General features: G+C 45.9%; 1 protein-coding gene across 1 annotated transcript in view; it reads left to right on the top strand.

The window, feature by feature from the left end:
- Positions 1-219: 219 nt before the first annotated feature.
- Positions 220-14,711, top strand: part of LOC119180361 (sphingosine kinase 1) — an 86,425-nt gene continuing 71,933 nt past the window's right edge. Inside the window, exon 1 of the mRNA XM_037431550.2 lies at positions 220-860. Within this exon, the coding sequence (XP_037287447.1) occupies positions 452-860 (409 nt within the window). The 5' untranslated portion in view covers positions 220-451. The remainder of the gene's footprint in view (positions 861-14,711) is intronic.

Below are 14,711 nucleotides of genomic sequence, written 5' to 3'. Positions count from 1 at the left end.
CAACCATCATTAAAAAGTTCAGCGGTTGTCACCAAAATGATTCAAACAATAATTTTCAGTTAGGTAGTTCACAAAAACGTCGCTAGACAACAAAAGCGTGCACTTACCTCAAGGTTGTGTTTTGCGTATATCTGTCCACGTATCTACGAATAATTGCCATCATCATCAAGCAAGCAGGCCTTGCGCTGGTTTTTCTTTGCGTTGTTTTCGTCGCTCAGTTTCTCGTGCCGAGTGTCAGCTGCGTGCATGCAGGCCGTTTTCGTTTCCTACACGCGCGACGGACACATTCAGTCGTCTACCGGCGCTGCGTTGTTGCCTCGAAGGCGTCCGCTGTTGCTTTCAGTCATGTCGTCTGCCTGACCGGTGTCGTCTGCCAAGACGGACACAGCACCTCCAAGTGCTCCGCCACGCAGGTGAATAGGTGTTGCTGCCGGCAACAAAAGCCAAAACGATGCAGTGCGTGCTGAGGGACAAGTTCCGTCTCTATCCGAACACCGAGGACGACTACGACGTGACGCTGTACGAGAACTCGCTTGTGTTCGAGCCGTGCGTGAAGGGCAAGGGGTTGGACTCGTACCGTGCGCGCACCGAGGTGAAGCTCGAAGACGTAATCGGCTGTCATGTGATGCGCGTAGCCGAAAACGCGACGGGTTTGAAGAAGAGCGTGTCGTACTTTTGCGTCTACGCCTACCACTTGGTGCCGAAGAAGAAGAACAACCTGTGCCAGCGACGCCAGAAAAGGACATACGTGTTTTCGGTGGATCAGAGTGGCGAGTACGAGGCGAACCTAGCAGTGTCCCGCGTATGGCAGTCGGCATTCCTTTGGCTACTACGAGGCGTCAAGCTCGAGCGAGGCGTTGGTGAGTGTTTTCGTTTGCATAATTAATTGAAAACAAGTCTCGCTCGCACTGCTCAGCCCACTTGATATTCTTTGTTTTTTTTTTTTTTTCATCCCGCAACACGCTTTGTCGCTTCATCAAACGAGCGAGTTTCTAAGCGTTCGATCGTCGTGTCTCCGGATGCGGCTGCTAGCTCTGCAAACAGGATTGGGTTAATTTCGTATGCGGACTTTCCAACTATTACTCCAAGACGTCATACAGGAACAAGGATGCAAAGAGTTTTATTTTGTGTTCATTTGAGTGGACTGTCACTAGCATCGTTCTATGGAGGGGCCATTTTATGTTGTTTCCACTTATCTTTTCGTCGAACGAGCGAGTTTCAAAAGCGTTCGATCGACGAACCTTGCGATTTAGACCGCTCGCTCAGCAAATGAAATTGGGTCAGTTTCGTATGCGGACTTTCGTTCCAAAAGTTGGCAGACGAGCTGTCTGCTAGCTTTGTATGCGGCACGATTACTTTAGCGCGTGCTTTGAGGTTCTGTTCATCCGTTTGTTTTTCGATTTTTTTTTTTTAGTGACTACGCAAACGGACCCGTAGGTGGCAATGTACGGGCTGACGCGGCTGTTCTACAGATGAGGACTTCCAGCGCGTTACTATTCCGGGGCAGTTAATTTCCTGGATAAGGAGGAACGGCATTTCTTCCGTTCGCTGTGCCCGTTTTTTTCCTTTTCACCGATGTCGTAGTCTACCGTTCGATAGTGAGAAGAAAAGTGGCATTTCATTCTTTGAAACGTGTAGAATGTTCCCGTTTCAAATAAAGCGGAACCCGAAGGCGCGGCTGTATCTTGTAACCTCCGTACGTCAACGCCAGCCTCGTGCTGTCACACACCAACAACAACAAAAAAAGAAACACGCGCACAACATTTCGTTTACGGAAAAGCCTTCGCACTTTTTTCGCTCGATCTTATCTGGTTGCTCTGACGCGAAATGCGATCTGCGGTCGCATCGTGTGCTTTTCTACGGCTGCTTGTTTCTAAGGTGCGCGATATTTGGTCGCCCGGAGATGGGGGACAGGTTATCGGAAATGCGTTCTATTTTCTTTTTTTGTTGTTGTTGTTTCACTGTGATAAATACCTGCGCCTCGATTCTTCGAAAACGTTGTCGACGTTCCCAATAGGGTCGGACAGTTCACAATCGATAACGCTTGGCATTTGTCTACAATTGTTTCGGTTATGAACACACAATGCAGGGCTGCGTAAAAAACAAAAAAAAACACGGCCTATACACAGGACGCTTCATGTTTGTCATATCGTTGGTGTGCTACGGAAGATACATTTCATACCGTGGCTGTCTCTCTGACAATTCATGTAAACTATTACATTCCTTATCGTTTTTTTTTTCGTTTTGTAGACACTAGTGGACATTGTACGTATTTATTTCAGTCTGCGCTGGATTTCCGAATCACTCTTGGAACTGTGCCCCAGTTCCGTGTGCTTGCTTTTCTTCGCGTTTTGTTGGCGCAGCTCTGCATTGTGGGCTCAAGAATGCGCCAACTAGCCCGAACAAGAGCAGTGCTGCTTTTTTTTTTCTTCTTTTCCTGCGTTCAAGTGTACGACGTTCGGTCGGCGTCAAATTTAGAGACCGCGACAGAAACACACACACAGACACGCAATTTCCGCCGATTTGGCAGGTGGGCTGCTTGGGCAGACTCGGACTTGAACTTCCGACTCGTTCGTCATCGCGCTAACAATGGCGTACTGCGCGTTTCGACCGAATAAAGTCTCTAACTCCCGCAAAGTTCACGCTTTTCTTTTTATCTCGACCTATTGTGGTGTTTAAACTTTCGATGCCCACTGTAAACGTCTTGGCGCGTGCTTAGCGATGCTACTGGACGAACGATTCCGTACCCATTTGTGACATGCCCGACTTTTCACTGTTGTACAGGGTTAGACACGCCTATAGGTCGAACGCGTCGTCGGCATTGACCTCGTATCATGTGCGTTCAATCGTTGAACATGGGAAATTCAGTTATCGCCCCCCCCCCCCCTCCACTTATCTCACTTAATAGCGCGTCTTTGAGCCGCGTTGTGATCGCAACGACCCCTATGGGAAGGGTTCAGACAGTGCATGGATGTCAACCGTAGCCCCTCACCTTCCCCGCCAAGGAAGAACCACGCGAACAGATAATCGTAGTACTGCAAAACACACTGTGCATTCTAGGCACTGTAACAGTTCGTACATTGCACTTCTGCATCAGCTGTTATTGGTGGCCTATATATACTTGCTGAGGACAGAGCATCTCGTTCGGTGTGCCTATTAACGCGCGTGGAAGAGAGTTGTGTGGTAGTTTTTCCGTGGGATGACATTTACTGCGGCAACTGCACTCGCTACGGGCAAGCCGTTAATTGTGTGTATTGTCACTTCAACGCTTTATTCCGTGTATTTCTAAACAAACAAACAAAAAACACGCCAGACCTGCGCGATACGCGCAGCACAGTCACGGTGATAACTAAAAGAGCGGTCTTTCAGAGCCTTTTCAGACACCATTTTGGCAAGTGCTACACGAGCACACTTGCAGGGTGCCCACTGTGCCATAAGTATTCATAATTTTTATGCAGGCATTCACTATACGCCACCGTCGGCATTCTTCAATGAAGCGCGATACCTTCTATGCACTTGCAAGGAACATGTGTAAATTTTTGATGCTGCGCCTGACGACAATGAAGAATCATGCCATAGCGCTATTGCGATGGGTTGTACCATTCGATGACCCACTCTGTATGCAATTCGCGTTGTGTGGCGTTTGGCTGGTCCTTTGTTGTTCTCAACGCTTTATTACACACCTCGATGCGATTGCTTTCTAGACGTCAAGCTTGCCTAGGGTCAGTTTGCCACGGAGGTCCAAGCAGGGGCGTAGCTCAGTGGTAGAAAACTGAGCTGGCACGTGGAACCCGGGTTAGAATCCCATTGCGTGCTTGGTGTTTCTTATTTACTTTTTTTTTCTCGCTGTGACGCGGTAGTGGTTACGGACACCGGCGGCAGACAACCACGCCGCGCCAGCGACCCGTGTTGTGATCTCAAAACAGCTTTCGCTCTAAAAGCGGCTGAATAGCTGAACTTTGTTTCAATCGTGACTTCCGCATGCTGGTGTACCCCGCAATAGAAAAAAAAAAAAGTAAGAGATGAAGCAGGTGGTCTCCACAATAAGCATGCTGGCCTTTAGCCAACAAACAAGAGTTTTTAGGCGACATAGATCAATGAAACGTATGGTTTAGTATACCGAGACATTAAGCAATGTCGTGTTATGTAACAGATATTAACACGCGCGAGATAGCAACAAGTAGACCGAAACGAACGGGTGAAAAGCGGGAAAATGAGATGTGTTAGAAAATACACAAGTTGTATAGAACAGTGTTGTTGCCACTCATATACGGAAACCCACGTCAGCGCAGTCTGAGAATTTTCTCTGTGAATGTTTTTTTAAATAACTTCGCAGTGTCAACGATGCTAGACAAAAAAAGCAATAAGTGCACCCTGCTTAATCACACACGTACGTGGGCGGGATTATATATATATATATATATATATATATATATATATATATATAGTTATAAACTTCGAGAATAGTGCAGTATAGGAAACAAAACAATAAAATATTTATTTAATCCTAACAGTTTCGGCTGGTGGACCAGCCTTCTTCGGAGGATCAGCCTTCTTCGGAGGATTTACATCCTCCGAAGAAGGCTGGTCCACCAGCCGAAACTGTTAGGATTAAATAAATATTTTATTGTTTTGTTTCCTATACTGCACTATTCTCGAAGTTTATAACTTTTATTACGGTAGCCGGAAGAAACTCTGATCATCTATTTCATCTATATATATATATATATATATATATATGGGAAGAAGTGTATACGTAAGGGCTCGTTTTTTTCCGTGTTTTGACGCAAATATTAATAACATCTGACAGACAATCATGCCAAGAAGAATAGGCGAAGTTATTTATTAGACTGAATTGTGTAAATGCGAAGAAAGAAAAGTGGGTGAAAAGATAGCTTGCCGTGAGCAGGAACCGAACCTGCGACCTTCGAATAACGCTTTCAATGCTCTACCACTGAGGTACTACGGCGCCCATCCCCCCACAGCCACTTTACTGGATATATATGTGAATTTAAACGTGGGAGTGTCAGTCACTGGGCGGCTTCAGTGACATCGATTCAAGCCATCTTTAAATTTGTCAAAATTAATTGGTAATGGATGAGAAAGTTTCTTAAAATTACTCGCTCGAACTAATTTAATCACATTACCGCATCGCCAGCCAAGTAAAATAAAAAAAAATTACAGAAAACTCGTGACGGCGCAAGGTAAACTTTCATTGCTTAATATCGTACGTCGGGACGCGTGTGAGGGGTGCCCCGCCGCGGTGGCTAAGGTACTCGGCTGCTGACCCGCAGGTCGCGGGTTCGAATCCCGGCTGCGGCGGCTGCATTTCCGATGGAGGCGGAAACGTTGTAGGCCCGTGTGCTCAGATTTGGGTGCACGTTAAAGAACCCCAGGTGGTCAAAATTTCCGGAGCCCTCCACTACGGCGTCTCTCATAATCATATGATGGTTTTGGGACGTTAAACTCCACATATCAATCAATCAATCAATCAATCAGCGTGTGAGGGGTGTGGCAGTTTGGGCTAGTTCCTTCTTGTCTCCTTGTCGTCGTTCTGTTCTCGCGCTATAACTATCATCAGCGTGTGTGAGGGTTCGCGGCGGTCAGTCAGCGGGGTTGACCAACACCAGTGGGTGACGTAGGCGCCAAGGAGAGGAGGAAGCGGAGAGGCCTTAGCTAGTCTAGAGGGTGTTGGGTGGACGCGCCCCCAATGAGGTGCCTTCTTCCTTTTCCTCATGAACCACCACCAACAACAATGAGGTACGCCGTGCGCCGTGTATGCATGCAACTCCCGTCGCGACTATCCTCCTCTCCGGGGAGTCTCGCATGAACTCATTCGCCAAGGACGCCCCTTGTCGTCGTCGTGGTCGCAATCTTGACCACTGTACGAGCGCGGCACGACTTTTCTTCACGTACGACCAATGGTTTTCAACACACCTGCGGGGGGCTTCTCCCTCCGCAATCACCGTGTTTCGCATTGCACGCTTATTAGCGCCGCTTGGATCCTCTCCGGTTTTCCAGCCACTGTTTACGCGTTCGACGAGTCGACCTTCGGAGAGTAGCGTGCATCGCAGACAAGCGCGTACTACGTTTCTTTGTTTTGTTTTCGAAAGGGTTCTATGCGGCTCTTGAGATCACGATCACCGACTGGGTGGATGCTTACGAATACGCTAATCAAGTCGTTTAGTTCTCGGGTTCAGGGGCAGCCTCCTGTTTGTGCTGGCGAACGTATTTTGAGCACAATAAAAAAAAGGGGGGAGAGGCAGCGCAGTTGATGGGGGAAAATGCGACCGAAGAAGTAGTGAGGAAATGCGGTGGGAAAAACGAGTGTGCTACCAACGAGGTATAGCACACTGTAAATATCGAGGTGTTGCACGTCGAACTGAGCAAGGAGTGACTTTTATGGGTCAGGGGAACACGGAGGAAGGGACACTGAGTGAACAACATGTAGCGGTGTCACCGAATTCTGTCAAATGCGGAGGCCTACTTTGCCAGCGCCACACACTAAACTCAACAGAGCTGATTCAGTTGCTTAGAGGTAGTTACAAACTAGAAACCTACACTCAAAACCTCGATGTAACGAACTCGGATATTACGAAATATCGGCTACAACGAAGTGAAAAAAATGGTGATGCGATATGGTGTTAGCAATAAACATTTATAACAAATTTTCGGATATAACGAACTCATTTTCGTTTAAGGTGCAATTTTGTTATAATGAGGTCTGAGTGTATCCGAATCACGCGTGCATTTAAAAACTTTCTATGCTGAGATACACGCGTGCGATACATGCAAGCCATACGATTCGGCTAGAGCCACCCTTCGCCACATGTTGTCGGGATGTCCATTGTGTCAAGATCAAGTTAAGGTTTCCCCGGTAGATCTGCAATCGTGGTTGTCGGCCGTGCTGCTCAGTTCGGAACTCGCGCACCAAATCGGGCCCGTCCAGCGAGCTGTGGAGCCGCAGGAGCAACAGCTCCAAGCGGCCGTCTAGGAGGTCCCAGGCCCGGGCCTTCTATCGGCCGGATATTAAGAGAAGTCCATTATTTCATCGTCTTTCTTTTCCGCCGTAGTGCGCCGCATCAGTTGACAGTCTGCCTTTGTGGCGCCTCGACTTCTCTCGTGTGTCGGTGTTTGCACGCCGTGACTTCTTGGAATGAATGCTTTATAACTAGCTCGGCTCTGTGTTGTTCTGAGATTCTCGGTCGCTTCGTAAGTGGAGCGACTGTTTCTATTATCATTGACTTTCTGCGCGCATCCGTTCGTTTCGCAGTAAATGGATGTCGTGTCAAAATATAGGGCACCCGGAAGCTCACTCAGACTCATTCAAGAAATATGTTTTGAATTTATAGTCGGTTACAGCCCAAGAATAGGTGTAGGCTCCGCCCACAGCGATCACCGTCCCACCCAGGCAGAATTTGCGTAATTATCTCGGCTAATGGTAGTCGGCTAATTACGTGACGTCAAATGGATTTCACACATTTCGGTCATATCGCTTGGCCGCACACAGGCTCATGTTCATTTCGCTAGTTTTTGGTCGAAAAATTCTACTTCTTGGCAATACTTCATGAAACATTCTGACTTCACTGTTCTGCGCAACGGAATATATTAACAAGAAATGATGAACTTTTAATCTGTAATATGCGCAGTATTTGCATTACCAGTGAATTTGTGCTTATAATTAGAACATAGATCGCCAATTATTCCTCTGTTGCACGAATGAACGATACGTATGCTGCAGAACTAGGGGCGGAGCACGCATTCTTAAGTTGTAACGTACTATGTAGGGTTTTTTTTTTTTCGGGACTCGAGATTCGCATAAATATTACTCGCAAGGACCGACTCAGACAGACGGCCGAATCGTGCGAGTGAATGTGCCGACAAATGTAAACGGCACATGTTTTATTGGTCCTGCCTGGTTCCGCTTAACAAAGATTGTACCGTGAACCTCGGTTCAACCGCTTTGGAATTCCACATCCCCTGCAGCCGTTGAAGTTGTCTCGCATGGGTTAATGTCCTCGCATTTCAATACAGCAGTATTTTTTATTGAAGTTGGTGTACGTGCGTCACTCGCAGCTTTTGTGCAAATGTAATGTACGATATATATATATATATATATATATATATATATATATATATATATATATATATAATCTCCCTCAGGCTGCGCCGCCGGCTTGCGGAATCAAGTATTGAAAAAAAACCCGTGCACACTTTTCTCTTGCCATGCAGATACTTCCTCTGAAGTTCGTTTTCTCCGTACTTTCGTGAAGCTCCGCGGTCTTTTTTTTTTGTTTTTTTTTTCAGTATCCATCTTTCTCATGCTCTTCGTAAACATTGTTTTGCAGGACTTTTTCGGGAAGCTTGCGTTGCCTCACAACTTGGCCTTTTAGGCGTGGCCCGTAAAAAAAAAAATACAGGGATAGGTTTGGTTTTGGCGACACTGGCAATCAAACCCAGTGCCTCCCTCTACCGCTTAACCACCGCAGTTTAGCCGGATCGGAGTATAGCAAAGGAAACTTCGCTCGTTTCAGAAAGGCTACTTTTCGGTAGCTGTAAGGTAGCATATACACTAACTGTACTGGATGGATGCATGGATGGATGTGGCTGTACCCTTTAGATCGGGCGGCGGCTAACGCCACCTAGCCGTAATACTTAGTGAACTAACCATTAGATTTATCTTTTTTTTTTCCTTTAAATAGTGAGGTTGAGGATTCGTATTTTGCAGTGAAGGGTTTTAATTTTCATTCGTGCCTTGGCTTTAGCCACCAATCAGGATAACCTCGTTCTAGTTAAGTCTACCCGCTTAAAGTCTATTTTGCCCTGCACCGTTGTGTGTGGCGCCCTCTTGTGTACGCGCGGGCAGCCTATACAACGCGAGAAACGAAGCGTCGTCTTGTAACCTTCGCAAATTCATTACACGACTGGAACGAATGGTTACAGCGAAGCGTTGCTCGTTCAAAGCGGACAGATTCGAGCTATAGTTGCACGTGTGTTAGTCCCAAGCGGTGTCGTCAACTGCAGAAAGTAGGACATGGCTGCGTGTGGAAAACAACTTTCACCCTCCGTGAGCCGCTGAACGACCCGCGTGAGAAACACCTGAGCTGTGTAACTCGACTTGCGTTCGGCTTGGTGTAACTCGTGGGGTAACTCTCGCGAGTGTAGACTATTTTCCGTTACTCATCTGGGCGCCGCCGTCTTGGCCCGTTAAGTTGATCTTTTTTTTGTTTTTGTATATTGCGACGCATATTAGTCAGGCCAAAAAACATCGTACGCACCAACACAGTGTAACACCGTTTTCGTGCATGTACGTCTATACCGTAACGCTGTTCAGTTCTTAGGTACTAAAGACCAACCCCCGTATTCACAAACGCTCTTCGACTCGACTTTCACCCTTTACGTGACAGAGTTTGAGCACTGCGCCACTGCTCGGCTGAAAGTGACGCTGCGCTACTCGAGAGTCGCAGCAGATTGTCGCTGATATGCAGTGACTTTCCCCCTGCCAGGGACGGCGCTCCCATCGGCCTTCTCACGTGGAGGTGATGCATTGAGTGGAGGGATGTTCTAGAATACGGGGGTAAGGTTTACAGCCGAGTATGGCGGCTATCAAAGCTACGCGTAAAATAGTCGATATGAGTCTGAGCAGGTGCTAATCTGAACTATAAGACGCGTAGTTCAACGCAGTGCTCTGCCGGACCCTCAACATTCTTCGTTATACATATCACTGACAAAACTTTGGTCCACCTCCAACGAACTTCGTGATATTTATATATATAAATACTGAAAAGGAAGTTCTGCGGGTCCCTTGCATATATAGTCACGAAATGAAGGATATCAATTACGTAAATCGATCATTACTATTTTTTACTTGTTTACGTTTTGGGCGCGTGCCACAATCCTTCGTCAGAAGGACCAGAAAGTCGAATATATATATATATATATATATATACTTTTTGCAATTGCGGGAACAGAAGGGGGTGTATTTTTTTCGGCAGGACGGAGAAAGTTCCCAGCGGAATCGGCAATTATACCGTATACGTACGTACACTCTCTCTCTCACTCCGCGAACCGAGAAGGCCGCTGGCGTTCGTTTCCTTTTGTAGGTCAGGCGATCAACGAAAGCCCTCTAGTCTCGTGACGGTCGTTTCAATGAACGAGCTATGCGAGGTTCGCTTCGAAAAACATATATAAAGGGGGCGACTTTCGCGACAGCTCGTTAGCTCGACGATGAACCGGCTTCGCTTCGCAGGTTGCTGTCTTTTTTTTTTTTATGGGGGGTTCGTTGCCGCTTCATTATTTTGCGGTCCACTTCCAGTTTACGCGTTTTGGTGCCTTTCTCATAACTCTATGGAACTCACGTAAGCAAGAAATTAAAGCGAGGTATCGAGCTATTTGGTTTTGCATGATTTAAGCACAGCGCTATACGCATCGACAGGAGGCGATCGCGGCGCAGTTGCCCTCCCCGTTGGTCCCCCTTCATTGCCGGGCGTTTGCGCATTGCATGCACTGCCACGCATTTCGTCCCTGTTGGATGAACCGTTCGTCAGTTGGTTTAACGACTGCAGTTAGTCCAACTTTGCCAAATTTCGGCTTAGAGTGTGCAAAGTAAGAGGTTAGATAGGAGACATGAGACGAAGTGGACAGGATATCGGTCGTTGTATACCTGATTGTCGCGTTTTAATACGTGAGAACTGTACACGGTTGAGAAAACTTTGAACCCTAAATATTGAGTAACGTCATAATGTGTTGGGGTGACGTCATCGAGTCACTTTTTTTTTTTTTCATCATTCGTGTTGACGTCCATGGTCACTTTCCGCAAGTGCTGCTTGTAAAGCTTTGGCATTAAAAAAAAAATAGTGTTGCAGAGATTTAGTTACTTCAATTGCGATTTTCAGTGCAAATAATGTGTAAAATGAAGGGGCAGAATCCCGTTGGGGTTGTAAAAGACGCGATGAGCTATATTAACGCGCTGGAATGGCACGAAATCAATTCTCGAAGAAACTGTGCACCGCGTTGTTGATATATGCGAAGCGTTTGAACTCACTTACTCGCCTTATATTAATTTTTTGATGGAGCATTATTAATTTATGCATGATATTACGTCACAAAGACCGCTATAAGATACCTCAGTAATAAAATTCTGACTCTGAGACGCCCCAGAAATTTTGAACACCTTGTGTTTTCTTAACGTGTGCCTAAAGCTATCGGTACACGGGCTTCAAGCATTTCCGCCTTTAACGAAAACGCTGCCGCCACCACGGCTGGGATTCGGTCCCGCGACCTTCGAGTCACCAGTCACGCAACATAACCTCTTGGACCGCCGGGTTAGGGTGGCTAGAATGGGCCATTCTAGCCACCCTAACCAGGTCGCGCACCGTTTTCGAAAACGATGGAAGAGAGAGAGAGAGAGAGGAAAGGAAAGGCCGGGAGGTTAACCAGATATTGGCATCTGGTTTGCTACCCGGCTCTGGGGGTGGGGAAGTAGGGGCAAGAAAGAGGGGTTAGAGGAAAAAAAAAAACGCACGCGCACTCGTGCGAAAACGAAAACACACACAAGAAGGGCGTCCTAGCTACAACCGTTCAGTAAGGCCGGTCGATCGCAAAATGTGTAGTAGCGCTTTCAGGGGCCTTCTTCTGTGAAGTTGCATCTTGTCGATATTGTAGAATTCCTTGCTCCGATAGAGGTTGATTGTCTAATTTGCTGAGTTCCTTGCGAAGGCATAGTCGTTGTTTACTATACTCTATAGGCAGTCACAAAGAATATGTTGGATCGTTTCTTCTTTGCCACAGTGGCCACAGGCTGCGGGGGAAGTGTCTTCTGAACGCGCTTATATACGTGGGCCGATACGTCTGAACAGCACCTCCTCTATTAAAAAAAAAAAAAGGGGGGGGGGGATGCTAAGTCTGTACAGCTACAAGAGGATATGCTCCTGTGTGCACGCGCTCACACTTTATTGTATAGCAAGTTGTCGGTAGTCAGGTTTATATAGAATTAACTTGCGACATTGCCGTGAACTTTAATGCGAAGATTAGGAAAGAAACAACTCGTAGAAGTTTTATTTGTCCGTTGCACTGCTAACAAGTGTATTTTTTTTTCACAATGTTATCTGTGGCATTTCGAACGCGTACAGGCGTCAGTGGTGACAGCGCAGCGAAAAAAAAAAAAAGCTTTCATTAAGCCCGCTGGAGTACGCCTCCCCCTTTATCATTTTTTTGTTCGAAGATAGCGTACCACCTGATAAGCACCTCGTGACAGTTTAAGTGTAGGTGCACTAGCAAGCGCCTGCGTGTGACAACTGCATATGGGGCTGTGAATTATTATTATTAATTTCATTATTATTATTATTATTATTATTATTATTATTATTATTATTATTATTATTATTATTATTATTATTATTATTATTATTATTATGTTATAACACTTTCGAAGGTGTGTATCAACGTATGAAAGCACGTCATAGAATGACAAAATGATGTAAAATATAAATATCTACATTAAAGGCAAACTCAGGCGATTTTTTGAGGTCAATGGATCTCGATGAAATTCACTGCGTACATTCATTTGCAAGTTTGCGTCATTCGTGCCGAATCGCAGGCTTGAGAGTTTCGCAAATTCTTTTCATGTGAATTTTATAGCTTGCCTCGAAACGCTCACCTCGCTTGCCAGAATTATTGGCCACATTGTGTGTGTGTGTGACGTTGGTTTTTGCAAAGTGGAAGTGACGCAACTGATGTGCAACTTCAGCGTCTGCTTCTCTCTGGTATGGATTGTGTGGCTTTCTCCGGCGCTTCCTTGGTTTGAGTGTGCGATTTCCTTTTCAGTGTTTGTGGACGTGCGATGGTTGGCAAGTGGCGTTGCGTTGTGGGCCGCACACGAGTCGTCGTGTACTCACCATAACAGCGTGTAAGCGTTTCAGCCGATTGCCGCAGGCACGAACTTTGACTGCCTGGACAGGTAGTGCCATCTGGTGGCGTTATGTACTACTAGGCAGGTTATGGCAAAGTGTTACGTCATACGTAGAAGTGCTCTCGGTTGGGTTTCGATTTTGATATTGTGGTTTTTTTTTGTTTGTTTGCTAATTTAAAATTATTTTCGAAGTTGTTGAGCTTTTCAGCCATTGGGCGAGTGACAAAATTGTCTCGGGAACGTAAAAGCGTCATTACCCTGACATGGTAAAAATATCGCCGGAGTCGGCCTCTAAATCGAAATGACTGTAATTTATTTATTTATTTATTTATTTATTTATTTATTTATTTATTTATTTATTTATTTATTTATTTATTTATTTATTTACTTATTTATTTATTTGGTAATGCTGTCAATCCTGAAAGAGGGTCATAATGCGTCCAAGTCAGCGAAGTATACTATTAGCCAAAACAATCCAACGTTGAGGCTTGTATGATGTGCTAAAGTGACAAGTTTTGAGCCATGGTTTACTATAGCGTCATGCTGTACAGCGTAATGAAAAACCGTCCGATGATACCTCCACCAGTCTGTCTGTCGATTGATCAACCAATGTGTCATTCAGTCTTCTAACTCAAGAGCAGTGGGTGTGGCAAGAGAAATAACTCGGTTTTATAGGCTTCCCAAAATCAAAATAAAGTTAAGTAGGGACCATTTGCTAATAGTTCGACGCCTTTTCATTGCCTGTTTTTTTTCGTGCAAGCGTATGTCCGCTACACTATAGCCATCGAACCTTCCACCCTTATCGCTCGTGGTGGCGTAAGCTCTCGATTAAACTTTGCCATTCGTGGCCCGTGCGTGATCTTAAGAAAACGATCGCAGCTAATCTCGAAGCTTCCTGGTCGTTGTAGCGTGGTCTTTAACCGAGAGATGCGAGCCCCGCCGCGGTGGTCTAGTGGCTAAGGTACTCGGCTGCTGACCCGCAGGTCGCGGGTTCGAATCCCGGCTGCGGCGGCTGCATTTCCGATGGAGGCGGAAATGTTGTAGGTCCGTGTGCTCAGATTTGGGTGCACGTTAAAGAACCCCAGGTGGTGGAAATTTGCGGAGCCCTCCACTACGGCGTCTCTCATAATCATATGGTGGTTTTGGGACGTTAAACCCCACATATCAATAAATGGACTGTTCCTAATTAACCGTTACCCGAGTACGGCAAAACGAAGCGAGAAACGAGCGTAGCAATGTAGTACGTATTCCATAAGAACACGTGCAAGTATTGCAATGTAATGTGGACCGAGTCAGTGGTAACTAAAACGCAGAAAAAAAAACTGAATAATTCAGAGTACAATTGTCGCGCTCGCTTTGTCGCCGCGTGTCTCCTAATTTTGTTCTTTCGGGGAAAAAAAGTTAAAAAAGCAAAGGCGAAAAATGTCGATGTGTTTTTTGTCACTTCCTTAACGCGAGCGGCACAGTATGCACGTGTGAACGCGCAGCTGTTCACCAGCGTGTAAGGGGGCAAAAAACTGAGTTTTTATTTTTTTATTTTACGCAACTGGTATTCGGCTTCATGTTTTCGTGACGTTCCAGAAAAAAATTGCACAAAACAAAATATAATGCATACTCATTACAGCTTATGTGTGCTTTGATTGAGTTCTGGGCTATGGGAAGTGCGGCATGCATATATATATCCAGCTGCGGTGTTTTTTTTTTTTACTTAATGTTTCCCTACATACGCGTGTTAAGGTTGCACACGTGGCCTCGTCCTCGACGTTTTTTGTGTGTTTTTTTTTAATTTTAACAGCGAAGC

This window comes from Rhipicephalus microplus, chromosome 7 (genome assembly GCF_043290135.1).
Source record: "Rhipicephalus microplus isolate Deutch F79 chromosome 7, USDA_Rmic, whole genome shotgun sequence".
NCBI lineage: Eukaryota > Metazoa > Arthropoda > Arachnida > Ixodida > Ixodidae > Rhipicephalus > Rhipicephalus microplus.
Note: the sequence above shows the minus strand (reverse complement) of the source record. Positions and strands in the feature narration are given on the sequence as shown.